The sequence below is a fragment of the Dama dama genome, chromosome 5 (assembly GCF_033118175.1).
Source record: "Dama dama isolate Ldn47 chromosome 5, ASM3311817v1, whole genome shotgun sequence".
Lineage (NCBI taxonomy): Eukaryota > Metazoa > Chordata > Mammalia > Artiodactyla > Cervidae > Dama > Dama dama.
Window position 1 is genome coordinate 108,664,512 of NC_083685.1, and position 27,019 is coordinate 108,691,530.

The 27,019-nt window shown below is 54.6% G+C and overlaps 1 protein-coding gene across 1 annotated transcript in view; it reads left to right on the forward strand.

Annotated features, from left to right (window-relative positions):
* Positions 1-1,857: 1,857 nt before the first annotated feature.
* The window catches only part of ARHGAP23 (Rho GTPase activating protein 23), a 73,733-nt gene continuing 48,571 nt past the window's right edge, over positions 1,858-27,019 (forward strand). The window contains exon 1 of the mRNA XM_061143867.1: positions 1,858-1,972. Within this exon, the coding sequence (XP_060999850.1) occupies positions 1,910-1,972 (63 nt within the window). The 5' untranslated portion in view covers positions 1,858-1,909. The remainder of the gene's footprint in view (positions 1,973-27,019) is intronic.

Here is a 27,019-nt window from a genome sequence, read left to right on the forward strand (position 1 = left end):
ACTTTCTGGGAAGTGGGAGAGGGTGGGGGAGGTGAGCGCAGTGCATTGTGGAGGGAGGAATTGCCTGCCGGCCAGTGTGAGCTCATTTCCTCTCACCGCCTCCTGCAGTGTCTGAGGGCATGAGGCTCTGGAAAAAGTGAGCCAGGGGCACCCCAGGGGCCACCCTCTCCACTTCCCCACACCCTCAGTCCAGTCTGGATCTCAGATGTCACTGCTTCCCCCCGTACACAGACAACAGATTTGTTTTGAGAGGAAAGAACCCCTGAGCCAGCCTTGGACTGTTGGAGCTTCAGGGCAGAAAGTCAGACAGAGGGACCTGGTTGAAGACTAAGCAAGAAAATACAGGCGGTGTGATGGGTTACAGTTAGACAGCAAGAAAGACTTCTCAGAAGTGGGGCATAATTCCGGCTGCATATGACCTTGATGAAGAGAGGTGAGGAAGGAAGAGGAGTCATTAACTGACCCTCCATCATTACAAAAGCATCCTTTTCTACTGACTTCCATAAAATTTGATAATAATAAATAAAACATAAAGACTTAACAAGTCAACATCTCCTTCCTCAGGCTTATAGGAGTAGGGATGGTCTAGATGGTGTCTGGACAACACTGTCCCCTATAGGGTCTGAGTTCTTGATCCTGAGGGTCTAGGACTTGAGACTGATTAGCTCTCAGGAGTCAGGGTAGTGGTGGTAAAGCAAATAGGTTTTATGAGGCTCGTTGCCCCAGAGGGAGTGGGCCACTTCAGCAGGCAGAGTTGGCTTTCCTGCTTTCATTGCCTTCTTCATCCAAATCATATTCCTATTTATCTGTGACCTCTGCCTTCCTTTCTTCACAATTTGGTTGAAGGAATACAGGAGTCCTTTAGAACTACAAGAAGGCAAGGAAAAGAGGTAAGCATAGAATGTAAAACAAAGGAGGTAGGAAGGATGTTGTTAGACAGCAGAAAGAACTTTCTAACAGAAACTAAAGCCTGACTCTCCCTTCCAGGGTCACCAGGGGATGGGCTGCTTGGGGGCAGGGAAATGAGAAATGGACTCAGGACCCTGGTTTGTTCCTTGGGCCCAGCTCAGAATGAGGCTGGGAAAGGAGGCTGTGGGAGCTTGGAACTGGGAAGCCTGGAGGGTCTCTGCTTTTATTGTCACCCACTGCAGAGTGGGTCTGTGAGCTGTCTAAAGGCGTGAGCCACACGCTGGCTGGGTGGGGGTCTGAAGGTCTGCTTCTCTCTCACAGCTTCCTCTCCCCTGACTGCATGAGCTGAGACTGGGAAGGGAGTCCTAGATTGAGGAGCATAAAAACTCCTGAAAGCTCCCCTGTTACCCTCCCCCATCCCCCATCTCTGCCCTTGTCTCAACTGCCATGAGTCTCTGAATGGAAGGCTCCCTGTCTTTTTTCTGTCTCTCCCTCTCTTCCAACCTGAGTCTCTTCATCTTTGTCTCTCATTTTCTCTGCCTCTCTCTGTCTCTATCTTGTCTCAGCCTCTCTCCTGCTTTCTGAGTCTCTCCGTCTCTGTTTCTGATCATCTCTGTCTGGCTTTGTTTCTCTCTGCTTCCCTTTCCGTTTCTTCTCCCTCCCTCCCTCCCTCTCTAGGTGCTAATCTTGTGTTCTGTGCCCGTATCCTCTTTGCTTGGCCAGCCTGGATCATCGTCTTTTCTGGGCTGGGCCAGCTCAAACTGTCTCCCTGAGACCGTCTCTCTCCCGCTGGCTGTCAGCGCCAACCCCAACCTCAGCCCTCCCGTACACATCTGTAACCCAGCAAGAGGCAGAGGGCGCGCCCTGTCCGGAGCGCAGAGGGCGGAGCGAAGAGACGCCCCACCCTCCGCGTTCGACCCCGCCCCTCGGCCCCGCCCCTCCCGGGTCCCTGCCTGCGCCCCCAGCAGTGCCCTGGCCACAGAGCCTCCCCTGCCGCCCGATGAATGGAGTCGCCTTCTGCTTGGTCGGGATCCCGCCTCGCCCGGAGCCCCGGCCCCCCAAGGTGAGGGCGCTGATCCAGGAAAGGGGGCGGATCCAGGCGCTGCCGGGGAGGTAGCAGCAGGGCCGGGGTCGCGGCTTCCCCGCTCCGTGGGCACAGCCTGGGGCACACGGCGCGGGCACCGCGAGGCACGGCCGCAGGGGACATCCGCTGGTGGTCGGGAAGGGGGCTGGAGCGGGAGCTGCCCTGGGCAAAGGACGGGAAGGAGGAAGGTAGTCAGGGGGTCGGGACGCGCTCCGGGCTGCCAGGGCCAGGGGCACCGACCCGGGCAGCGATGCCAGGCCCCCGGCGGCCGGGCAGCGAGGGCGGGAGGCCCGCGCCTTTTGTCCGGGTTTTTCAGGCGGGGCGCCTGCCGCCGTTTCCTCTGCCCAAGTTTTCGTTTTCCGTTGGCGAGGCCCCGGCACAGCTGGAGGGAGAGGGAATGGGGGAGGGGGTTCCCAGAGCGGGATGTCCTTGGCCACTGTGGCTGGACACCCCCTCCGTGGGCCACACTCCCCTCCTGCCGGGCCGGACCACCCGACAAGCTGCCTGGCGCAGGTCCTCCGCCCCACTGGGTCCTGGGGAAGAGAAACAGGGCCGGGACCCCCGGTCCTTCAGGCGCAACTGCCCTCCCTTCTGCCCTCTCAGGCTGGCTGTGGGTGGGTCTGGGCACGGGGTGCCAGGGGCATTACTCAGCGCTGGACTGCTTTGCTTGGGTTCTTTCATCTGCCAGCTGCTGAGGCTGGGGAGGGGCCAGCAGGGGCCTTCGGGCTCCATTGGGGCCATCCCTCTCCCTACCTCTGAGCCTGACTGCCCAGTTCTGCTGGAGCAACCACCCCAAAACACAATCCCCCTCTTTCCAAGCTGAAGAGTTGAATACTGTTGGAGCTGGGGAAAAAGTTCTCTGGGGGGTCCAGGTTGGGATCAAGGCCTGGGCCGAGGTCTCTTGCTCTTTTATCCGGGCTGGAAGATTTAGGGCTATTCCTTCCCAACCATCCGCTCAGTGTTGAGCGGGGGTCTGGTGCTTTGGAATCTCTAAGCCTGGTGTGTTCCTCAGGAGCTGGATGTGTGCACAGTTCTCCCTTAATCTGCATCTCTATCCCAGACTCCCCCTCTACCTTTCAGCTAAAAGTGTTTCCTAATTACAAACTTGAATTTCAGGATGGACAGGGGATGGAAGTGGAGGTCATTATCCTTGAGTTCCTTGGATCGCCCCCTCCACACACACTCCACCACCTACTTCATCCCCACCCCTCCTACTATCTCCACCCCCAGCCTCACCCTGTGGCTCTGCTGGGGGTGGATGGCATTTGATCCCCTGGGGTTCTCCCCCTCTGCCAGGGCAACGACCCCATTCCTCAGAGTGGCCGCTCTCACTGAGATGCACTCATTGGCATGCAGTTTGAATCTCAGTTATATAACCAGTCATCTCACCTCCAAACACAGGCCAAAGGCTCCCAGCCCCAGACTCTTCTACTTGCTCAGAAAGTGTTTGGGTCCACCCTAGGTTTCAATGCATAAATCCTTCAGTGCTGGATATGAAGGCCTCAAAAGCCAAGCCCTGGGAGCAGGTAGGGTGGATATTAGCGGCTGAGACTATACAACAATGGTGCTGAACCTTCTGATGGGAGTCATGGCACAAGATGAAACTCTGAGGAGGGGGTAGTATTAGGAAGGTGGCTTTGGGACACCATGAAGAATGGGGCAGGCTTTTGAGGATCTCAGCTCAAGCAGAAAGGGACTGGACCCTGGGAATAGGCCCTGTGTTTAGGCAGCCTGCATGGGGACCTCTGTGCCCCTGCCTCAGGCCAGCTCTGAGCTCATGGGCCAGGCGAGCAGGAGGCCTGACTGGCCCTCCATGGGTGCAGCATTTTGACCTAGAGCGGGGGATGAGGGAGGGTGCTGGAGAACAGCGAGTGCAGGAGTGGGCAGAGGCATTTATTGCTTCATCGTGTATTGCAGGGATACTTAAGGACTTCATGATGTATCAGATTAAAAGAGAGTCTACAAAGGAGAATGGAATAAGTTACCAAATGAAGGACTGCAGTTAGCTCTTTGGGAGAACTTCTAGGGAGAAGTTTATAAGCTGTAGCATCCCAGTCTATCCTGGAGCATCATGCAGGGAAATTTCCTCTGGTGTAGTGGGCTAGGTAGATTCCTATGATGTTGGATTCCAGTGTAAAAATCTGGACAGATTCATGGGAGATGCAAATATACTCAAATGAGCATATACATTAATGCCTGAAAAAAATGTGTTGTAAGAATGAGGAGTTGCTTTAATAGTAGAGCTGATAGCTAAGACATAGATAGCAATTTCTCTGGGCCAGGATTTATATGTTACCTCTTTCAGTCCTCACAAAACCACAGTGATGTGGGTACTATTATTTTATTATCCTCAGTTCTCAGTTGAAGACACTGAGGCATAGAGAACCAATAGTTTGGCCAAAATCACATTACTAACCAGTGGCAGAGCCAGGATAGGAACCCAGCAGTCTGGCTTAAGTTCATGATCTCACTCCACTACCCTACGTCTCATGACCTGACTTGTCTGCTGTTACTCCCACCCTGAATCTGGGTCTGTCTTGGATACAGGCCAAGATCAAGGTCAATCTCTTGCTGGATTGGAGCTTGATGGCTTGTCTTTCAGCTGAGACAGAAATGGGGACAAAGATGCCTCAGGACGGCCAAGCCTCAGGTGTCCATCTGTGTTTGGTGGGTGGAGAATTGGCTCATTTACTCCTCCAGCCCCCCATCCCACCCCATGCCAACCCACCGCACTTGGTCCGTGGCTTGGTTCACTGGTGTTTTCCTGCCAAAGGGGCGTCAGCTGTGCTCTGTCTTGCAGGGGTTCAAAGGTGAGATATTGGCTTGGTCAGGGGTTTGGACAAAGCCTGGTTTTAATTATCCTGCTCTCTCTCCCTCCCCAGAGAGAGCCATGAATAGGGCCTGTGGGAGCTGGCTCTGCCTTTCCCCTAGCACCCTCCACCCGCTTCAAACACCCGCCTTTAGATCCAGGCCCCCTCTTTCATGTGAAATTGTGCCAGCTTGTCAGCAGGGCAATGCCAGTCAGTACCAGGCTGGCATCTCCTCCTCACTGCCTCAGTGGGACAGCAGTCTGGGGTGGACTCCGAGGCCAGTTGAAATCTCTGTCGGGGTGGAGCTTGTCACCTGTCAGAGTGGGTCAGGACCAGAGGGCCCATCTTGTCCAGCAGTGGGGAGCCTGAGGCCAGAGAGCGGCCAGGGCCAGACAACCCGAGAGTGGTGGACGTGAACCCAGGGCGTTCTGACTCCCAGGCTCCCGGGCTGTGCCTTTCCCCACACAGTTCTGTCCTGGGCACCCCATTCCAGTGCAGGGTTCCAACACTGGGAGGGAAAAGGGAGGGCAGGGAGGAGCAGGGACGAGTGGACAATGTGTCCTGTTCATCTCTGTGTCCCCAGTGGCCAGCACAGTGCCTGGCACAGAGCGGCCAGCCCTCCATAAATGTTTGTGAAATGCAGGCCGGGGAGCAGCCCCTCCCCTGGACCTCTAGGGTGCTCTGGGCCAGCTCTGCCCAGCATCGGGATGCTTGGTCTGCACATCAGTCTCCCTGCCAGACTGGAGTTATTTGAGGGCAAGAAAAATAATCATGGCCACCACTTCCACGGGGGTGCACTGTCCCCATCCCATGTGACGGATGAAGACACTGACACAAAGAATTATATGGCCTCCTGAGGTCACCCAGCTAGTAAGCGGCAGAGCTAGGGAGTTGACCATGCTTATTCCAGGAGCCCCAGAGGTGCTGTGTTTATCTTAGTGTCCACAGAGCCTTACCTGGAAGTCCAGTGGTTAGGATCCTGCACTCCCGACCCTGGATGGGAGCTAAGATCCTGCAAGTCGTGTGGCATGGCCAAAAAAAAACAAAGCTCACCCACACCCTATCACATCTGCCCTCCAAAGCCATTGGGGGCCCCCAGCTTTCTGACTTCTCTCTTGCTCCCATTCCCTCCCTTCCTCCCCCAGAGTTCTAAGGGAGTGGTGCTGAGCAATGGGCAGGTGGGAAAAAGACTACAGGTTGGATTAAAGATATCTGTTCCTTTTTCATCTCTCTGGCCCTGAGATGTTCAGCCCAATGTACCATCTTGGTGGAGGATTCCTTCCCTTTCAAGTTGGAGGGTGGACGGAGTAGCAGGTTTGGGACAGGGGCTGTCACAACTACCAATTCTCCATCTCTCATGGGAAGGGGTGTTGGGTTTCCAGTCACCTCGAGTTGTAAACCTGAAGCCCAAGGCCACCTCCTCCAGCTTCCTCCAGCCTGTGTACCCTTAGTCAGCTGACTTCTTCCCCTTTGACTCCCTCTGTTCCCCAGGGACTGCTTTGAATTAGCATCAAACTATCACTATCTGCAGGCCACACTTCATCTGCTGACAAAGGCTGGTGGGAGCTAACTAGGAAAAAAGAAGCATGGGGAGTGTGATCTGCCTTCTAATATAGGCAGGCCACGCGGGAGATGAGAGCCCCAGGTCTGGCATGGCCTCTGGTGCACTGGGAGGCACCTTGGGTGTCTGGCCTTGCCTTTAGCCTGAGTGGGTTAAAATTTCAGCTTTACCCCTTATTAACTGTATGACCTTGGCCAACTCACTTAGTTGTTTTTAGTTTCCATTTTCTTTCTTTTTTTTTATTTTTGTTTTCTTATCCCTGAAATAATCCCTCAAAATTGTTGAAAGGATTAAATGAGGTAATACTTTACCAAGTGGCTGACATTTGATAATTGCAACTATTAGCTGAAACTGTTATTAAACAAACAATAATCAGTGGCTAGAAATGAGAATGATACACCTTGGGCTCCATAAAGAGAACCCTTTATGGTTGGAGTAATTGGAAGAGCTGTCCTTGGAGGTAATGAGGCCCCCATCAGTGGAGGTAAGCAAGCACAGGTTGGACTAGAGAGAATTCAGGCATTGGGTGAGGAGTCGACACAGAAAAACCTAAGGACCCTGCTTTGGGATCAGCACTGCATGGTATGAAATTAGAGGAGCAGGTGAGATGTGGTCCCCGCTGTCAGGAACTGGGGAGAAGAGTGAGAGGTTGGCTGCTGTGGTTTGGGCTGTGAGGCACCTCTGATGAAAGGGAATCCTGAAAGGCTGCCTGGAGGAGGCCTGGGAGGATGTATGGTTCTGATGGGTGTGAGCGGCCTGGGCAGGGCTTGGTGACTGAGGGGCAGTGAGGTGTCTGGACCGCGGACTCTGCAGTCAGCCCAAAGCTGCCTCCACATCCTGGCTGCCCAAAGGTATTGGGTGTATGGTGGGGGTGGAAAACAGGTAGTTCCCTGACCTCCCCACCCTCGAGACTTAGCTGGACGAGGGATCAGGACTACTCCCTGTGGCAAAGAGCCGGGGCCTGTAAGGAGCAGAACTGGGGAAAGAAAGACTTCTCATGCCAGTGCATTTGGGGGCGTCCGGGGGTCGGGGGAACAGTGGGGCCTTTGTCCCCGGCCACCGGGAATCTGGCCCAGCAGCCAGCCCTGGGTCTGGCTGGGCCCTCGGTAGGCAGGTCCTCTTTGAAGTGACCCTTTCAAAGCTCAGCCTGAATCCCTGGGAGGAGAGAACTGGGGCGGAGCACGGGGATGACAGACCCACAGCCAAGGATGGAAACAGACCCGGCGCCGGCCACTTCAGGCGGGCAGGCTGGTGGGAGGTGTGTGGGCTGGAGGAATGTGGCCAGGCTGGGGGGACATGTGGGAGCCATGTGGAAGGACAGCCGCTCCAGGGTCTTGGCCGCCAAGTGGGGGTTAATTAGGGAAGGACAGAGTTCATTTTGTCCTGGTTTCCGACAGTCCCTAGCTTGATTTCTATCTGACTCTGGGCTCCTAAATCTGCAGCTTCTTCCTTTTTAATTTCCTCAAAGTGTGTGAGAGCTCCTTGGAAAGAGTTGGGTGTAGATGCAGGACTTAGAGGGTGTGTCTAAGAGCCCCCGAAAGGCTGGAAGGGGAGGCTGCAGTGCAGACCCCTGCCCTCCACCTCAGAGTTTCCATCATTCTCTGAAAGAGAGTGAGGGGCCAGGGAGAGCCAGCCCCCCAGAGAGGGAACATCTTTGTAAGTTTTAGCTGGATGGATATTAAAGGCCGCCCCCACCTCTGGGCCTAGAGAAAGTCCAAGGCTGAGGGTCTAGAAGCAGAGGGGAGGGGACAGGCAACAGTGGGAGGAAGAGGGAGGCTGGACGCCAGGTGAGAAGCAGGTTCAGGCTGCTCAGTCCTGACCCGAGGGGAGTGGACAAGAGCCCATGGTCTCCCCAGCTCTGACCTGCTGTGTTCCGTGAAAGGGAGGAAAGGAAGGGGCGAGTGTCTGTTGGTGGGTTGCTTTGGACTGAGCAGTGGACCGCGGAGCCTTCGGAGCCCAGGTGAGACCCCTCCCCGACCCTGAGGCTGTTTTCTGGTTCAGGCCCCTCCTCCCCATCTTCCCCTGGCATCACGCGGCACTCTGTACTTGGGAAGACACTTCTCAAGCTCCCTTTCCTCTTCTGAGGGTGTGGCCCCTGGTTCCTCCCCAAGAGAAGGGGAGGAGGGAGCTGAGCACCAGGCTGTGATGGGGGGGGGGTGGTGGGGGGGGTGGGGGGCAGTGCTGCGGGTGGCTCTGGTACTTTCCTGTATCTTGCACTGGCATCTGAAGGGCTGAGCCGTCATTAGCTCTAATGAAGCCTTGGCTCTGTGCCCGCCTCTGCCCTGCAGCACCTCGTGGGGGTGAGGGGATAAGGGGGCAGCTGAGGTTGGACCCACAGCCCAGGAGGGGATGGCATGTCTCCAAGAGGGGAGAGTGGGAGTCAGGCAATGGGGGTCACACAGCAAGGCCAGGATTGCTGGTGGGATGAGAAATGGGTCCCCCTCCCTGTCCCACTGGGACCTTTTCCTCCTCCAGTGGCTTCCAGGTGCTTAGATCCCCACAGTGCTAGGGAAAGCATTCTCTGAGACTGGGTGTGGCCCAGGGTGCTGAGGACATTCCCAGGCCTGGCTTGCCTGAGAGTGTCCCTCTCCCTAATTTCAGCCTAGGGCAGGAGAAGGACCTGATGCCAAGAACTGGAGGCTCAGTGCCTGGGAAAACCAGGCAGTGGCGAGATCTTAATGCAGACCAGACCGGACTTTGTTCATTTGGTGGCCGTTTCCTGTGCACTGTCTGTGTTCCAGGCTCACTCTGTGGATGAATATGAAATAGCCCTGCCCTCAAGGGGTTCCTTGTCTGCTTCCCCACTAGCCAAAAGCTCCACTAAGGTTTTAGAAGGGGTTCTGAGATGTGCATGTATACTATCCACCAGTGCAGACACCCCTTGCCACCCCAAAAAAATATTACCATGAAAACTGGCCTGATCTAACCAGAGAGACAGACCTATAGTAGATACAAATGGTGTCTTCACTACAACATCATTTCAGTGTAAATGTGGTCACAAAAGTGGTGACGGGAGTTGAAAGATGGAAACAATGCCACTGGGTAGAATTGCTGTAGGGATTGGTTAAAAACCAGTTGGTGATGTGATTAATCTCCTTTCTCTCATCTCCTCTTTCCAAATCTATTGTTGAGAATTCTTTGGTGAAGCCTCTTTTGATCAATTTTCAAGGACTGTCATGAAGTGGTTGTACATTTACAAATAACAAGAACCAAGACCCTGAGAGGCTAAATTATTCCACCAAAGGTCATCTGGCATTCTAATTTAAATCTGGGTCTTTCTGAATTCTAAGGCTATTGTGTGTCATGGCTACTTTCCCTGACAAGAAAGAGTCTGGGAGCACAGTCCCCATCCTGGAAAGGTGGACACTTCTCCTTGCTGAGCCTTGAAGTCCAGGTAGGGGCTGGCATAATGAAGGAAAGTTGGTGGATGCAGGCGGCACGATTATGTCCTGCTTCTCTGTGACCCTGCATGCACAGGGGATCCCCCTGTCTCTGAGATTGCTCATGAGTGGTATGGAGGACCCCAGGGCTCTGTCAATAAACGTGGGCTGAGTCCCTGCCCTGCTAAAGATGCTCCAGTTCTGAAGGGATGAAGTCTTCCCCAAGGAGGTGAGGCTTGCCAAGGCTTGAAAGATGCCTGCTGGGACAAGTGGGGTAGTGAAGAAGGGAGAGAAGGGCATTCTAGCCAGAAGGATCCAGTGTGAGCAAAGACAAGGAGGTATCAAACAGTCTGGCCTCTTATGGGGCCAGTGAGTGCAAGATTGAGAGGAAAGAGAGATTGAGGCTGTCAAGGCCAATGAGGGCCAGATCCTGGCCCTCTTCTCCATCTCATGGAGGATCCTTCATGCCGTGCTATGGAACTTGACTTGCTCCCATAGATACTGTGGAGCCATGGAGAGGTGTCAGGAAGTGGAGGCAGCAGACCAGGTGAGAGTTGATGAGGGCTGAATGTGGAACTGGAGACGGAGAGGACAGGATGCAAGTGGGATGTGTCACCCTCCTCCCCTTCCCAGAAACATGCCATACCATCTCTTTCCCTTGTCTGATAGAACTTCCTTGCCTTCTTCATTTCACAAACTCCTGTTTATCCTCAATGTCCAGTTCAAATATCCTTCTCTGTAAATCTGCCACACAAACACACACACACACACACACACACACACACACACACGTATCAGCCACCAATTCCTCAAATATACAGGGATTTCCTCCTCTGGGCACTAGACTTTAAGCCCCACGAGGGTAGGGACTTTGTCTTGTTCACTACTCTTATCTTCAGCTTCTAGACCTGGCCAAATTGAATGAATATTGTTGACTGATGAACTGAAAGTTACCATAGTACTTCACACTGCCTGGTAAAAACTACATAATAATAACAATAGGAGTACTGGTTGCAACTGACTTTTATTGAACATTTCAGTGTCAGGCACTGCTGTACTGAGCACTTTATACACATTTATCTCTTTAATGTGTACAACAATAAATAGAGTATCTCTGTTTTATAATGTGTGCAATAGGAATAGAGTATCTCTATTTTATAAATGCAGACAGAAGCTCAGAGAGGTTAGTAACTAGTCCAAGGACACACAGCTAGGAAGTGTGACCAAGTTGGGATTCAAAGCCAGATTCTTCTGAATCTTGTTTAGGAATGTTTAAACACTATGCTCTGTGGCCTTTAAATTTTCTCTCATGTCTGTCTCTTCATAAAATCAGGAGCTGTTTTATTAATGAAAAAAAAATCCTTTGTGGACTACTGAACTAAGATTTACCAAAAAACTCCTATGTGCGAGGCATTCCACACTGAGCCCTCTCAGGGACCTCATTCACAGCTGAGGCTTGGAGAGGGAAGAGACTTGACTGGGGTCACACAGCTAGGACCTGATCTTAGGTCTCTTGGACTCCTCGCCCTTGGGGACACCCAGTCAATCATGCCAGAATGAAAGAAAGAGGAGCCAAGCTCTGAGGTTGACTGAATCTTTTGGGGACACACAAGGGGTTGCTCTGGGCAGGGGACTGAGTCTCCTGCTCCTGGCCCAGTGTGCTCCCCACTTTGGTCATTGATGAGAAAAGGGGAGACCAGGGTGGACTCTTGTAATTTTCCAAAAGCCCAGCTGTCAGACATATGAGCTCCAAGGAGGAGAGGCTGACCTGGCCCTGGGGTGGGCAGGGAATGGTATCTCAACCGCAGCACCTTACCAGGGCCTCGACAGAACTGGTTGAAGTGAAGTCACTCAGTCGTGTCCGACTCTTTGCCATCCCATGGACTGTAGCCCACCAGGCTCCTCGGTCCATGGGATTTTCAGGCATGAATACAGGAGTGGGTTGCCATTTCCTTCTCCAGGGCATCTTCCCGACCCAGGGATCGAACCCAGGTCTCCCACATTGTAGGCAGACGCTTTACCGTCTGAGCTACCAGGGAAGCCCTGAACTGGTTGAGAGGTTGCACATATCACTGCGACTCATCCAAGGGGTGACCCGAAGGGCCACTGAGGAACCGCGACGGCCGGGGCAAAAACAAGTGTGAGCAGGGACCCAGCGCGATGCTAGAGCCCATTCGGAGCACGCTTCCGGAAGGGCAGAGACCCACCAATCAGATAAGCCAACTGCTCTCTATTTGCATTTCATCTGCGTGACCACACCTCTTCGATCCTGCCACTCAGCCTCCGCCCCCAAGCGTGACTCCTTGGCCTCCGCCCCATTTCGGGACCTTATGCAGGGCTGGGCTCGGGGGCTGCGGGCGTGAAGGGCCGACCTGGGCGGCCAGCGTGACCGCCCTATTCATAGCTCAGGGGCTGGCGTAGTTCGCATACTTGGCGTTACTCACGTCTGGCTGGTCCGAGGTTGCCACCCTCTGCGCTCCTCCTTCCCACCACTCTTCTTTCCTCTCCTCGAACTTCTCCCTGTGTCTCCTCCGCCACTTTCCATCTCTGTTTTCCTGAAGTCTGGGGGTAGCCGAACCCTCGGGAGGAAACTGAGGCCCAGAGAGGGGGCGTGTCTCTCAGCCGGGCCTCAAGGGAGAAACGTAGTAATGAGGCGTGTGATGAGGTGGCTGAGAGCCTGGACTCTGCCGGCAGACAGACCTGGGCTTGAATCTGAGCTGCTGCTAGCCGTGGCTCCCTGGCGAGTCCCGTAGCTTGCAGTCCGGGAAGCTTTTCAGAAGCAGTCAAGCTGAGACCTGGAGGGTAAGGGAGAAGTTAAAGGAAGGTGGGGGAGGGAAAGACAAATGTTAAATTCCAGGGAGCGAGAGCTGTGGGTGTGGTGGGCCAGCGCTGAGTGGACAAGGGCTTGGCCAGCTGGGGTAAGGGGTCAGTGGACCCTGTAAAAGAGACGAAGCAGCTTCCATTTTCTCCCTACCCCTGACTCTTTTCGTCCAGCACCCCCACTTTCTGGATCTGGTTCCTATTGAGGAAGGAGTTGGGGTGGGGTTGTACAAGAAGATGGACAAGGATCTGAAGCAGCCTCTGCCCCAGACAGACCTTTCCTGGGAATGGGAGTTTGCCAACCATCCACCCTCTCTGAGGAGAGGCTCACTCATTCCTGAACATTCAGAAACAAGTGTGCTGAGCATCCACGTTGGGCCAGAAGCTGACACGGTCCCAGCCTTCTAGAACCTGCAGCCCCAGGGGGGAGATGTTGGTCAAAATAACCTCATAAATATATAGGCACCATCTCGAGAGTACTGTGAGATCTGACCTGGTCCGGGGGCCAGAGGAGGTGTCTCTGGGGAGTGACTCTTTTGCTGAGAACTGCAGAGTGGGTTGGAACTAATTAGGGTGTGGGTTGATGAGGCAGGGAGGGAGCTGGGGAAGAGGGAACAGCATTCCAGAAACAGCATGTGCAAAGGGCCTGAGGCTGGAAGGGTGCCTAGTCTTCAAAGGAACTGGAGGGAGGCCAGGGTAACCAGAGCACAGAGGAAGGGGGTGTGCTGGGCATGGAACCCAGAGGCTCATTGCACAGGGCCTGGTGGTCCTCCTATTAAAACAACGCATCCGGACTGTCAGGGGCCAGAGGAGTGATGGAGACTTGAGTAGAGTGGTGGACATGGTGAAGTGGATGGACTCAGGAGACGTTTGGGAAACAGAGTCCACTCTCGGATGGTGGGATGTAGGGCCGGGGCTATAACCCCTCCCACTTATCGGTTCCCAGGATGCTTCCCAGCAACTTTGTCAGACTGCTATACCTACCTTTGTTTTGTAACTGAAGAAACAAGAAAACCTGTGTGAACTCGAGGACACAGCCAGAAAAGGACTAGAGTCAAAACCGTTGGCCAGTGTGACCCTTTCTCCAGGTCAGCTTTCTCAAGTCTCCTCGCCAGCCTTCTATCCCACGCCCTTAGGTGCCCTATGGTTTAGCTCAGCACCAGACTGGGTGGGGGGCCCAAGAGGCCAAGGTGGTGTGTGGGTGTGTGTCTCACTTATCCTAAAAAGCTGCTCTGCTGTTAAATGAGGTAATGCATGTGAAGTGTGCCTGTCTTATAGCAAGGGCTCAACAAATATTAATTACTGTTGCGGCTGTCACAGTGTCCCCAAGTGCAGAGCCCGGCACCTGGTGACGGGGAGGATCTGGGGCTGAAAGCAATGCTGTCTGTCCCCTCCAGACCACAGAGCCCAGCCCAGAAACCATCGCGGCTCCCTCCTGGGCAGAAGCCAAGGGAGGTTGTTTGTCCCTGCAGAGCCACCGTCCCCTCCACCCTTCCAGCTGCCTCGGGTGCAACATGGGCTGGATTAGGGAGAGGTTCAGCTCTTACGCTGGGCGCTGGGCGCTGGGCGTAGGATGACCTGGTTGAGCAGGACCTGGGCTGAGGGGGTGGGTGGTTTCAGGGGTGGAGCTGAGAACCTCTCCCTGTAGGGAGCCCCATGTGCCCTTGGGGAGACTTTCAGAATCTGCTGAGACCTGCCCTGGGAGGGGATGTGGTCTCAGCTTGACTTGGACTGAGTGCTCCCCTGAAAGAAACCAGTGGGTGCACCTGTTGTCTGCCCAGGTGGTCAGACAACGGGAAGAATTTCTGGAGAGAGGTGTGGGGGACCACAGGAAGAGCCACACCCAGAGTTCTCTCCCAGTCTCCTCTGAAATGAGCTTTTCAGTGTGGAGTCATAGAACGGATATGATGACTTTGGGGAAGAGTCATTGCAGGCATCCTCTGGCCTTCAGGAATGGCTGCCCCTAACACGATCTGGTCTGAGAAAGGGCTCTGGCCTCTCTCCAGGCCTCCTTGACCAACCAAAGCGAGACCCTTCCTAAGGGTCCACAGTCTCTCTGTCCTTCTGCTTCTCTGTCTGACCCTGGGGAGTCTGACCCTGGGGCCTGGTTAGGGGCCTGGACAATGCAGCGGGCAAGGGGAGTGCGGGGAATGAGGGCACCCTGCCCATTCTGGGCTGTGAAAGGAGATAAATGTGCCAGACCTGGGCCAGCAGGGGGCTCTGCCGCATGCGGGACCTGCCTGTGTCTCTGCCAAGTCTGCATCCTTCAGCGTGCAGGCGTGGTTTTCTTGGAGTGTGTGCCTGAGAGAGCATGGGAGAACAGGGATTTGCCTCTCTGTGCACACCCTGGTGTGTGTGTACATCTTACAAGTGTGTAACCATATGTATGTAGGCTTGGGGAAAACATGTGTGTTGAGGGGAGGGTTGGACCTCAGGGGATCAGGAGCCCCATACTCAGCCTGACTTTGCTAGAAAAGCTCTTGCAAAGTCCTGGCACCTTGGAATGTGGCATTTCAAGACATCGCATCCGTATGTCTAGCCTCCGATCGATGGTAAGTGAAAGTGTTAGTTGCTTAGTTGTGTACGATTCTTTGTGACACTGTGGACTATAGCCCGCCAGGCTCCCCTGTCCATGGAATTCTCCAGGCAAGAATACTGGAGTGGGTTGCGATTTCCTTCTCCAACGGATCTTCCCAACCCAGGGATCGAACCTGGCTCCCCCGTATTGCGGGTAGATTCTTTACCGTCTGAGCCACCAGTGAAGCCTGATATATGGTAGGTCCTCATCAACGCCAAGGATCTACTGTGTGCGAGGTTCAGACTACCCTGGGCCTGAGAACTCCCCCTGCACGGGGACTACTAGGGCCCCAGAGATGACAATGGGGGTTCTGAGAGGACACAATGGAAAGGGATGGGAGGGAAAGGTTCTCCCCGCAGGAGGTGCCCAGCTGTCCTAGGCATCCACTGGGGGCAGGGCCTGCTCCTGGGCCCCATTGGAGGACCTGTTCATTTGTTCTATTTTCTTTCAACAGTATATATATTTTTAATTTGAATTCTGACTTTGCCATTTTCTTGGTGTGTGCTAAAATATAGGCAGCTCAAAATTGATCATTTTTAAGTGTACGGTTCAGTGGCATTAAATCCATCCACATCGTTGTGCAACCGTCACCACCACAAACCTCCAGAACCTTTTCATCTTCCCAGACTGAAACTCTGTACCCACTAAATGATAACTTACAGTCCCCTTTCCCCCAGCCCTTGGTAGTCACCATTCTATTTCCTGCCTCTGTGAATCTAGGTATCTCATATAAGCAGAATCATACAATGTTTGTCTTTCTTTTTTAAAGCAGTGTTGTCTCTCTCTCTCTGTTTTTTTTTTTTTTTTTTTCACTTTTTGACCATACCACGTGGCATGTGGGATCTTAGTTCCCAGAGCAAGGATCACACCCGTGCCCCTTGCAGTGAAAGCATGGAGCCCTAACTGCTGGACCACCAGGGAAGCTCCAATAATTTTCTTTTAGATCTGGCTTATTTCACTTAGCATAATGTCTTCACGGACCAGGTTATTGTAGCTCAGATGGTAAAGAATCTGCATACAATGTAGGAGACCCTGGTTCCATCCGGGGTGGGGAAGACCCCCTGGAGAAGAAAGTGTTCTCCAGTGTTCTTGCCTGGAGAATTCCATTGACAGAGAAACCTGGTGGACTATAGTCCATGGGGTCACAGACACGATTGAGTGACTTTCACTTTCAATTCACAATGTCTTCACAGATCATCCATATTGTGGCATATGTCAGAATTTAAGACAATAAAATTCCATTGTGTGTATCTCTCTCTATATATATACATATATATATATCACATTTTGTTTATCCAGTTCATCTATAATGGATTGTTTCCACCTTTCCATAAAGGGAATCTTTATGAAATATGCTGCTGTGAACATCATTGTACAAATTTTGAGTCCCTGCTTTCACTTCTTTTGGGTACACGGCCAGATGTGGAATTGTTGGGTCATATTGTAATTCTATGTTTAATTTTTTTTAGTAACCACCATATTGTTTTCTACTATTTTAAAAATTGGAATATAATTGTTTTACAATGTGTTGATCTTTGATGAACAATAACGGAAGTCAGGCATAGATATACATACAGCCCCTTCCTCTTGAGCCTCCCTCCCACCGCCCCCATCCCGTGCCTCTGGGTCATCACAGAGCACTGGACCTGGGCTGCCTGTGTTTTACAGCAGCTTCCTGCTAGCTATCTGTTTGACACACGGTAGTGTCAATGCCACTCTCTCAATTCATCCCCTCCTCTACTTCACCTTCTATGTCCACAAGTCCGGGCTCTGCAAATGCAAATAAACCATTTTGCATTCCTACCAGCAAAGGGAATTTGCTGGTGGAATCCAGCAAAAGGAATCCCACCACAAGAGTTTGAATTTCTCCACATTCTCACCATCGGCAAATACTTTTTCAGAGCCTACTACAGACAAAGCACTCTAGCCATACAAATACATTTCTGAAAACGTAGTAGCTATGATCCTTAGGAAACTCTCAGTCTTGTGGGAGAGACTCAGGCCAGGCCCAGGAACACTGTCCAATCTGAGGGAAGGACGCAGGGCTTGACTGCTGGGAAGAGACTCTGGACTAACATGGGGCAGAACAACAACAAGCCTGCTCTCAAGGAGCCCAATCTGATGGAGAAAGCATGGCTTCTTCCTTCTGACGAGTCTCCAGACAGACCCTGAGACCAGAATGGCTACCGAAAGGGCATGCCCTGAGACAGTCGAGGGGCTGCTGAGTGAAGTAAATCAGGGGTTGAGAGGGCCCGTGGGGCGCCGTGGCCCACGCCAGGGCCACGGTTGCCTGGGCGATGGCCCTGCTGTTTACTTTGTGGCTGGCTCCAGACTCACCCTGCTCTGTAAGTGCTCATTTCCCACCATGAGGAAAGACCCCTCCCTCTGGTGTCCCTAAGGAGGGAACTGACTGTCCTGCTGGGAGGAGGCCCTGCCAGCCTGGCATCTTCACCATGCTCCTTGTCTGCTGGGAGCAGGCTCACTGCTGGGGTCTCGTGTTGGCCGCCCCTTCCTCATTCCCAAAGGGCCTACAGACAAGGCTCAGGGCCTGAGGAAGTTCTGCTACAAAAGTGGGGGGCTCCTGATGATTCCTCCCTGCTTATTAGGGGGAGGTGGGGCACGAAGGGGGCTGGCAGTGGAGATGATGGTGATGCCCACGTGACTAGGTTCACGTGGGTCTGTACAGACCTCCTTGACCATCTGTACATGTCACTGTGTTTTTGCGTATGTGGGGCTGAGCTGTTTGTCTGAATGTGAGTGTGGTTGGGTGTTTGAGAGTGTGAATATCCAAAAGATGCTGAAAACATCTTGCACTGACCTTGAGGGCAAGTGAAATAAATCAGAGAAAGACAGATACTGTAAGTATGATTTCACTTATATGTGGAATCTAAAAAGAACCCTCCCCCCAAACAAAAAGAAAAAACCAAACCAGGTTCACAGACTGATGGTTGCCAGAAGTGGGGGGTGGGTGAAATGGGTGGAAGGAGTCAAAAAGTAAAGTCCTGGGGATGTCATGTATAGCATGGTGACCATAGTTAATAATAGAGTATTACATGCTTGCAAGTTGCTAAGAGAGTGGATCTGAAAAGTTCTCATCACAGGAAAAAAAATCTGCAAAGTGTGGTAACATGTTTAACTAGACTTGTAGTGATCACTTCAAAATATATGTGAATATCCAGTATGTGAATAGCCATCCAATCATGCTATACACCTGAAACTAATATAATGTTACACGTCAGTTATACCTCAATAAAAAAACCTTTTAAAAGAAAAAGCAACAAACAAAAGCTTGCATTTATTGAATTCCTACTCAGGACTTCCTTTAATTGACTTAATTCTCCCAACAACCTATGAGGTGGAACTTAAGTGTCATTGCCTTTTTATTGGTGAGGAGCTGAGGCTCAAAGAGGTTAAGTAATTTGCCCAAGGTCTCACAGCCAGGAAGTAGTAGAGACAGGACACAGGCCCAGAAGTTCTGGATTCCAGAGGACCCTGGAGTCCACGTGCTAAGCCCAAGCCACACTGCCACTGGAAGAACTAGGGTATTCGGTGCTGCTTGAGCATGCTGCTTGAGACTGTCAGTCTCTCCTGGATTTCTGGCATCACAAGTGCTTCCTCCTCCCTTTTCTCTCAACTTCCCTTCCCCCAGCCATCCTCAGAGTAGGAGAGGAGTGTCACCACACCCCTACTCAGGGCAAGACTGACCCTGGATAGGGAGAGACCCTCTGAGCCACCCCTGCAACTGCCTGCAGGCTAGACCCGAGTATGGGGTCCTCAGGTTCCCAGTGACGCGGGGTTATCTGCACATTGAGGAATGTTGGGGAGACCCGGGCCTGCCTGGCCGGCTCGTCAGCTTCGCCTGTTGGGGCACGTCAGGCTGCACACAAGCGGTGCTGAGAAGCAGGCATCCGAGTGGGGCAGAAGGGTGGAGGAGGAGGGAGGGGGCGGCCGCCCTTGAGCGAGGAGACTGGGGCAGGGGTCAGAGGCCCCGGCGTGGGCGGGCGGGCATGCCTTGGTATCACATTGCCTGCATGCCTGGGATGGACCGGCTGGCAGAGGATTTGCTCTGTCTGTATGTGAGGTTGTGGGGTGGTTATGGTGATACCGACCAGGGTTCTTGGCCTTCCCCAATCAATAAAAATTGACTAGAAGCCAGACAAGAAATTCAGGCAAGGCCCTATTGGGACCCCTGCTGCAGCAGGGTCTAGAGAGAACAAACAAGTTCCCTTGCTTGCTGCGACCCGAGGAATGGGCAGGCTTGTTCCTTATATGGGGGGAGGAGTCAGGCTGGAGGGGTGTCTTAGGTATTTTGCCCACCCCTCTGGTGGTGTTGAGTATCGAGAACATTCGCAATACCCTTATTTTTCTCCCCAACTCCTGCTTTTCTTCTGGGCTCTTCAAAAGTGGCAGTTGGGTTTTTTGGTCTCTTTGTATCTTTAGTCCATAATTTTGCCCCAACTGTGAATGTGTACAGTTATTTTTAGTCCCATATAGTTTCTTTGCATTTTGTTGCTGGAGGAGAGTTTTGTCCAGGGGTGAGCACTGCAGCAAAGGGTCCCAGGTCCCAGCCTGTGTCAGTGGGTCCCAGTTTGGTCATGTGCAGTGGGCGTGTGGAACCAGTCAGACCTTTGGAAATTCCACATGACTCTCTTGGGGTGGTTGCATTGCTTGTCTCATGATTTGGAACCTGTGTTCTGGGAGGAGGCAGTAAGCAAGCCAGAGGAAGAAAAAGCCGGTGAACTGACCCAGAGACCCTCCCTCTACTTCCTGAACCACAGGCCTTTCCGCAGTATCCGCTCCCTCCTTCTCACCTGACCCTGGGGCCCCAGGACGCTCTCCTCTCCCCAGCTCCCAGTTGTCAGGCTGGCCCCTGCAGCCTTCCGCTCCACCAGCCCCGTCCACCCTCTGGTTCAAAGGCTAACCTGGGAGGCCCCGAATGCCACCCTCAAACAAGCTGTCCCCTTCTAGAGAGAAGAGACCCTGAATCCCTGACACAGGGGCTCCTTTGGTGTGTGTGTGGGGTGTCTCTGTTGGCGGGGTGAAGGCAGCTGGCTTGGGCCTGAATCTAGAGCTGGAGACCCCTGAAGATTTCAGGAGCTTATAGCACTGTAAGTGCCCTGAGGGTGAGGTATGCATTTGTCTTATCTTCCTAAGGTGTCCCAGCCCCCAGAATAGCACCTGGCCCTCAGCAGGCACTCAAGTTCCTCAATAGATAAATAAGGGGATAATGGAAAGAGATTTGAGTCAGTTAGAATCCTGGGATGGTCCCAGCTTAGTAAAAGTGAGCCTTGAATCAGTCATTTGTCCTCTTTGAGCTTCAGTTCCTGCATCTGAAAAATGGGTATAAAAATAATTTCACATATCCAGTTCTTAGGGTAAGGATCAAATGAGATAAAGTGAAAGTACTTGTAAACAGTAAAGGATGAGCTCATCTGGCGAGAGGAAGACTGGATGCCCTCGCTTTGGGAGTGTAGTCCCCAAGCCCTCCCCAGGGACCTTCAGGAAGATAAGGTTGAATGGATTTTGCAAGCTGGTCAAACTAGAGGATGATGGGAGAGACTGCTCAGCGGGGTAATTCCTGATTTGGGGGGAGGAAGCCGGGAGGGTGTAGGGGAGGACTCACACCAGGCAGGAAGGCTTGGAATAGAATCTCAGCTACGCCTGGTATTTCCCAGCCCTTGGCCCCCTCCCTGACTGCACTCTGGGGCCCACCCCACATTCCTTTCCCAAAGGAAATGGGGGAGGTGGCTGAGAGGCTCCCCAGGCCTGGAGGATCATTTATTCAAACTGTGTATAGGTTTCTAGGCCCTGCTGTATGTACCCTGCACCTGCCATCCCTACAGAGGAAGCTGAGGTGGAGAGGGTGGGGTGGGGAAGGTGTCGGTTTGTGTTGGAGGAGGCTGTTACCTGCTTTTGGGGGCCTTGTTGTCCCTGCCAGGAGATGGGTGTCACAGATGGCCTATATTTCCCAGGTCTCCGCAGCCCTGCACACAGAAGCCTGGTGCTGCTTGTCCACCTTGCTGCTCCCCGCAGCCCTCAGAAGCCTCACCAGTTTCCAGGGAGGGAGGTGGGTTCTTATCTGAACACACAGACACGTCAGCACCTGTTGGCCATGAGGGACTCCATGGGGTACGAGAGGGGAGAGTGAGTCCATTTTCTGAGAACCAGCGACCAGACTTGCAGCAAGAGGAAAGGAAACCAGGCAGCTGGAGGGACTGACTGGCGGCCTTCTGGGGAAGCAGGTCAGGCTTTGAGTCAGGACATCCCTATGGTCACAGCTCTTCATTTGGGGTGGCAGAGCCTGAGGACATCTGGGCAGTGCTTCCAGGTGGTCTGAGGCCCTGGCTTTTGGAGGGCATGACAAAGGCAGGAGTGGTCCTGACCCAGAAGCCTTGCTTTTCTAATGATGGGGAGCTTGCTGATGGAGATGCCAGGAGTCCTGCTCCCCCTGACCATGGATGGTCCTTTCCAGCTCTGCCCCAAGCCCTCCTGACTCAGCGCTGATGGCAGCCTCCCTCTTCCCGTCTGGCTTCCGCCAGGGAGGGGGTGGGGGTCTGGCTCCTGCACTGGGGGCCCAGCTAGCAGCAAACAGGAAACAGGAGAACAAAACCACTCCCGGCCCCACACGCCTCACCCTCACCCTTCCTCCTCCCTCCCTCGCTCCTGCCCACCCTCACGGTCCTTTATTTCTCCTCCCTCTGCCCCTTGGTTTCGCCTCCTCTCTGTGCCCCTCTATCTCTCTCCTCTACCTCCCACATGATCGTCCATCCTGGCCTGTCCTTTCCTGGGACAGCAGGTGATGGGGATAAGGGAGGGAAGGGATGCTGGTTCTTCTGCCTGGTTCTCCCATCTGGTGGCTTCCCCCGCAAGGGCCCAACCCTATGACTCTTCCTCCCTGACTCCTAGATTTGAGAGAAGAGTTTGGCTGGATCTGTTCCCCGCTGCCCTCAGCCCTCCTTCCCTGGTGTTGGCTAGAGTTTAGGTGTAAGATCAAAGTCGGAATGAAGGGCTCCGGACTTGGAGTCTCAGTGCCATCCTCACAGACTGGGTGCTCTTGGGTTTCTGCTGTTTCCTTCTCTGAAAACTGGGTCAGGGCAGTGGCCCCAGGCCCCAGTGGGCCGCTGTGTGGGGCAAACACACGGTGAACAGTCAAGTGTATAGAATTGGTGGTGGCGACAACACACCTACCAGCCAAGGCCTCTGCCGGCCCCACCCGGGAAGGGGCCTGGGAAGAGAGAGAGCAGGAAGGGGCGGAGGACAGGGTCTGCCATGACTCCGGCTTCCTGTCTGACTCACGTGCTGGGGGTGAAGTGGGGGCCAGCTTGGAGCCCATTGTCGGCTTGTGGTGTCCCCTCTGGGTCGAGCTAATGGGCAGGGGGTCCTGGGGAAGAGGGGAGGTTACGTGTTCCCATGGCCGGTGGTGGGAAGTGTACAACATGACTGTGAAATGGGGTGGTATGAGAGAGAGCTGCTTTCTGTGCAGGGCAGTGTGTGTGTGTGAGAGAGACACACACACACACACACACACAGAGGGAGAAAGAGAGACCTGAGGGGGCACAGCAGCAATGCATTGAGTGTCTGTGCTGAGTAGTGTGTACAAGTCCTATAGGTGTGTGCCTTTGTGGGTTTTGTGGGGCTCCCTGTGGGGGCTGTGTGTGTGGGTAGGTATGGGTGGGTAGGAGGGGGCCTGGTGTGCTTTTAAGGGCACAGTGGATATGCTTGCAAATGTGTCTCAGTGGGGGGTGGGGGCCATTATACCCGTGGGAGGGTGTCCAAAGCATGTGTGCATAAAGAAGGGTGTCCATGCACACCATGTGTATGCGGGGTGTAGTGTGTTTGTGTGTGTGTTTCTGGGGGGTATGTGGACATAGGGAGAAGGAGTGCGCCTGTGGGGGGAGAGTGTGGGATGCTGGGAGTGTGTGGTGAGGTGGGTTGGGTGTGTGTTTACATGTGTACCCATGCGAGTGTATATTTCTCTGGGGCGCAGCAAGATGCGTGAGCTTTGGACTGGAAGGAGTAGAGCGTGTGCGGACGGGTACGGAGAGTTTTCCTGCGAGTGGGGTGTGGGCGTGAGTGTGTGTGTGCATGCACGCGCGCCTGCACGGGGTGTGCAGTGTGTGACTGCGGGGGCACTGCGCAGGGCCTCTCCTGTGTGGGTGTGTGTGTGGGATGGGGCGGCCGCGGACAGGGGCCGCCCCGGAGGGGGAGGCGTCTGCCCTGCGCGACTCGCCGGTGTGTCCGGGTTCAGGCGCCCTCGGCGGAGAGGCGTGGGAGGTGCGGAGCCGCTACAGCAGTCCTGCCTCCGTCCGCGCGGGCCGTCCGTCCCCTCGGGGCCCCAGGGCCCCGGGCCCGCGGCTCCGGGGGGCGGGCGGGGACCCCCGGGGCCCGCCCGCCGCCGCCGAGGGGACCGAGGACGCCACCCGCCGGGCGCCGAGGAGCGGCCGCCGGCCCCCGCGCGGCGCGCCGGGCTCCGGAAGACGGGCCCGCGGTGCGCTGGGGCCGGGGCGGCGGCCGGCCCCGGGGGCACCCGCCAGCCGCAGCTCTCGTGGGCAGCGCGGTGTGGCGCGTGGAGCGCGCGGGGGCCGGGGGCTGGCGCTGGGAGCGCGCCGTCGGCGTGGACTGCAGCGCCCCGGAGCCGCGCTGCCTCTGGCTGCCCTGCCTCAGCCACAGCGACCGCCGCGCGCCGGGGGCGCATCCCGCCAGGGTGAGCGCCGCGGGGGCCAGCGGGGCCGGGGGCTGAAGCGCGGCAGGGTGGATGGGACCGGGTCACCAACAACTCCTTGCGATCCTTGAGCTGTGTGCGCCGCCCAGTCTTCCGGGACCCATGCCCCGGAGTGGGGAGGGAGTGAGGAGCTGGAGAGATGCAGGTGAGGGCGGCAGAGTGGTGGCTGAGACCTTTTCTGGGGGTGCTGGATGACAACCCCCAGTCTGGTGGTGGCCTGCAGTGGGCTCAAGCCTCTTGGTTTACAGGTGGCAGAAAGATGGAAGGGACTGGGGTTGTTTGAAGAGATGCCAGGGTATGGAATCCTGGAGAGTTCGGGCTGACAGTGATCCTGAGTCAGAACTCTGCCCTCTCCCTGGTAGGGGACCTGGGCACAGAGACACACAGGGTTTTCAAACAGGCCAAGGAGGTAATGAGTGACCTCAGGGTGAGGACTGATACGGCTGGGGGTGGGGGGTGGGGACAGTGTTTCTGAGGTCTGAGATCCATCAGGCTGGCAGGGTGTGAGTCACAGTGGGCGCCATGCCCAGCGTGAACGCTGTGCTCCCTGCAATGACCTCTTTATGCTCCTGGGGGAGGGGAGGAGCCGGACTCCTGGGTTCTAGCTCCTGGGGTTGCCAGCCCATCACATGTCCAGGTCTGTCTGATTTGTGGCCCTGGGGCCACCTGCCCTTCTCCCACCATCAGTGGGAATTTCTGGATGTCTCTCCTGACCTCAGGGTGGGAGCATTTGGAAGTGGATCTGGGCTAGGGGGCATTACTTGGTGATGTCTCTGTGTCCCCCGAGCCTCCCTCTCCCCTTCCTCTCGTCTCTGTACCTACCTCAGATAGCACAGCTGGGGATGTGTGTGTGAGCTGTGCCTCTTCCCAGTCTAATCACTTTCCACTGCTGATCCCTTCTCTGTTTCTTCATCTGTCACCTCCCTCCCCCTCAAGATGAGAGCAAGACCCAGCGCTGTCCCAGATGGGAGGAGAGCAGAGGAAACATGCATGTGTAATAGCATGAAGGACTGAGGTTAAATCTAAGGAAGAACTTCCCACAGGAGGGCCACCAAATCTGGTCATTGATGGGGGCTGCAGTGTCTCCTCTTCAGGCAGGGCTGTGGTTACTGTGGCAGGGGGATTACCACACTGACATTCTCAGGCGCCTAGTTGGCAGGGATGGGGGAAGGGGCCTTGGAAGGAAGGAAAAGAGGAAAGGGAGAGGCAGAGATAAGGGAAGGAGCGCCAGTGGTGCCTGGGTGAGGAGAGGACCCGAGAGAGAAAGGCATGCCCACTGCCCTTGATGACAGGCCCCTCCTCCCTGGGGAGTGGCACCCCCAGGCAGCTGGCAGCTCCAGGCAGGATGTGTGCTGGGGGAGGGGCGGGGGGCGTGCGGGGACCTGTCCCAGCCACTTCTCATCACTGGGGCAGCTGGTGGCTTAAACCTTAATCCAGGACACCAGCAAAACAATAGGCCGTGCACACAGCCTCAGCTCAGCGCCCGGGTGGAGGACGTGCAGCAGACGCACTCCACGCTGGGCAGGAGCAGGGATTTTGGTAGGAGGGGGCAGGGGAGGGTCCCCAGAGGCCCTTTCTCTTCCTCATCTGTTCCTTGCCAGATCAGCAGAGATAGGAAATCCAGGGGATTTCAGATCTCAGCAGAATTCCCAGAGAATTTTCTCTTCTGGGCTCCTCAGACCCCCGTGGGGGTGTGGGGCTCAGTGGGAGTGTCCAGGCTATAGCCACAAGTGGAAGGAGCTGAGGGGGCATCATTGGACCTTCCGCCTGATGCCAGAAAACCAGCTGAGGCATCCTACGGCCTCCCTGATGGGGGTCATCCAGCTTTCACTTGGGCCCTTGTGAGGACAGAGAGCTTACAGCCCCATCTGGGTCACTTTCCAGATGTATATGATTAGAATGATCTCCCTGGCTAGGAGCTTCGCTTGGCCTTCTCAAATCTTCCTCCTGGCTGTGTCTTCTGGAACTATATGAAGCAAGCCTGTTACTTCTGTGGCACTTTAATCTTCTGAGATTTGAGGATATCCCCTCCTCAAACCTCCTGCCCCATGAAGCCCAGCCCCCGCCCCATGCAGAAATCCATAGCTTAGGGCTGGGCACAGGATCCATTCCTACCAGATGTGTAAATTGGAGGGTGGCTGGATGCAGGCAGGGACTTCTTCCTATGAGTACATTAGAGTTGCAGTTTCGAGGTGGGGAGTGAGGGGGATTTCGTAATGAAGTGGGAGCTCCTCACCCCCGAATCTTCTTCCCTCTGCACCCAGCTGCACCTTTCTTCCTGCAGCTGAAGGCTCCTCCTGCCTGGTGCCAAGGAAGAGCGAGGGGATGAGGACTGTTGAGGGAGGGGAGAGGCTTCTTGACCTCCGAGGGGTTTGGATTAGGGGCACCAGGTAGGTTAGGCTGCCTGAGATTAGGGGTTAGTGAACTGCCCTCCTGTCACCCACTTTCCCTGTGTCTGAGCAGGGCACCTGAAGGGAACCTCCTCTCGGTCACTGACCTCCTTCTCTCCCTCTTGTCCCAGAAACAGACCCATGTGCCCCCAAACCTTTGTCTTCAGACACCCTCTGCCCTGCCATCTTGGGGAATCCCAAGTACTTAGGTGGGTTGGCCAAAGGGTAGCGGAGTGTCTCCCCAGCCCGGTTCTCCACTCATTTCTGGTGAGCCAGCCAGACACATTGGCTCGGTCCCTCCAGCGGACTGTCTGCTGTCCAGTCTGCTCCCCTGTGACTCATGGTCCCTCCCGTCTTCTTGCTGCTCTTGAAGGATGCATGTGTGTGTCAGTCTGTCTGTGCCTGTGTGTGTTGTGTGCACGTGTCTGTGTCTCGGTGAGCATGTGTGTGTATGTCTGTGCACATATGTATGCACAGCATCGGTATGTCTGCGCACCTTTGCACACGAGTGTTCTTGTCTGGGTGTTTGTGGTGTGTCCTGTCTGCGTGAGTGCGTGTGGGTGTGTCTGTGCCCGTGTCCGCGTGCACGTGTGCGTGTGTGAGATTGTGCAGCGGGGCACTTCCCCGTGGAAGGCAGGAAGGCTGTGTGTCTAGAGTCAGTGAACTTTGGCTGAACTGAGCAGAACGGACACCTGACTTGCTGCACTGTTATTTCCCTGGACGCATAGGTGTCTTGAGGGGACTGAGGGAAAAAAGAAGAGGCAG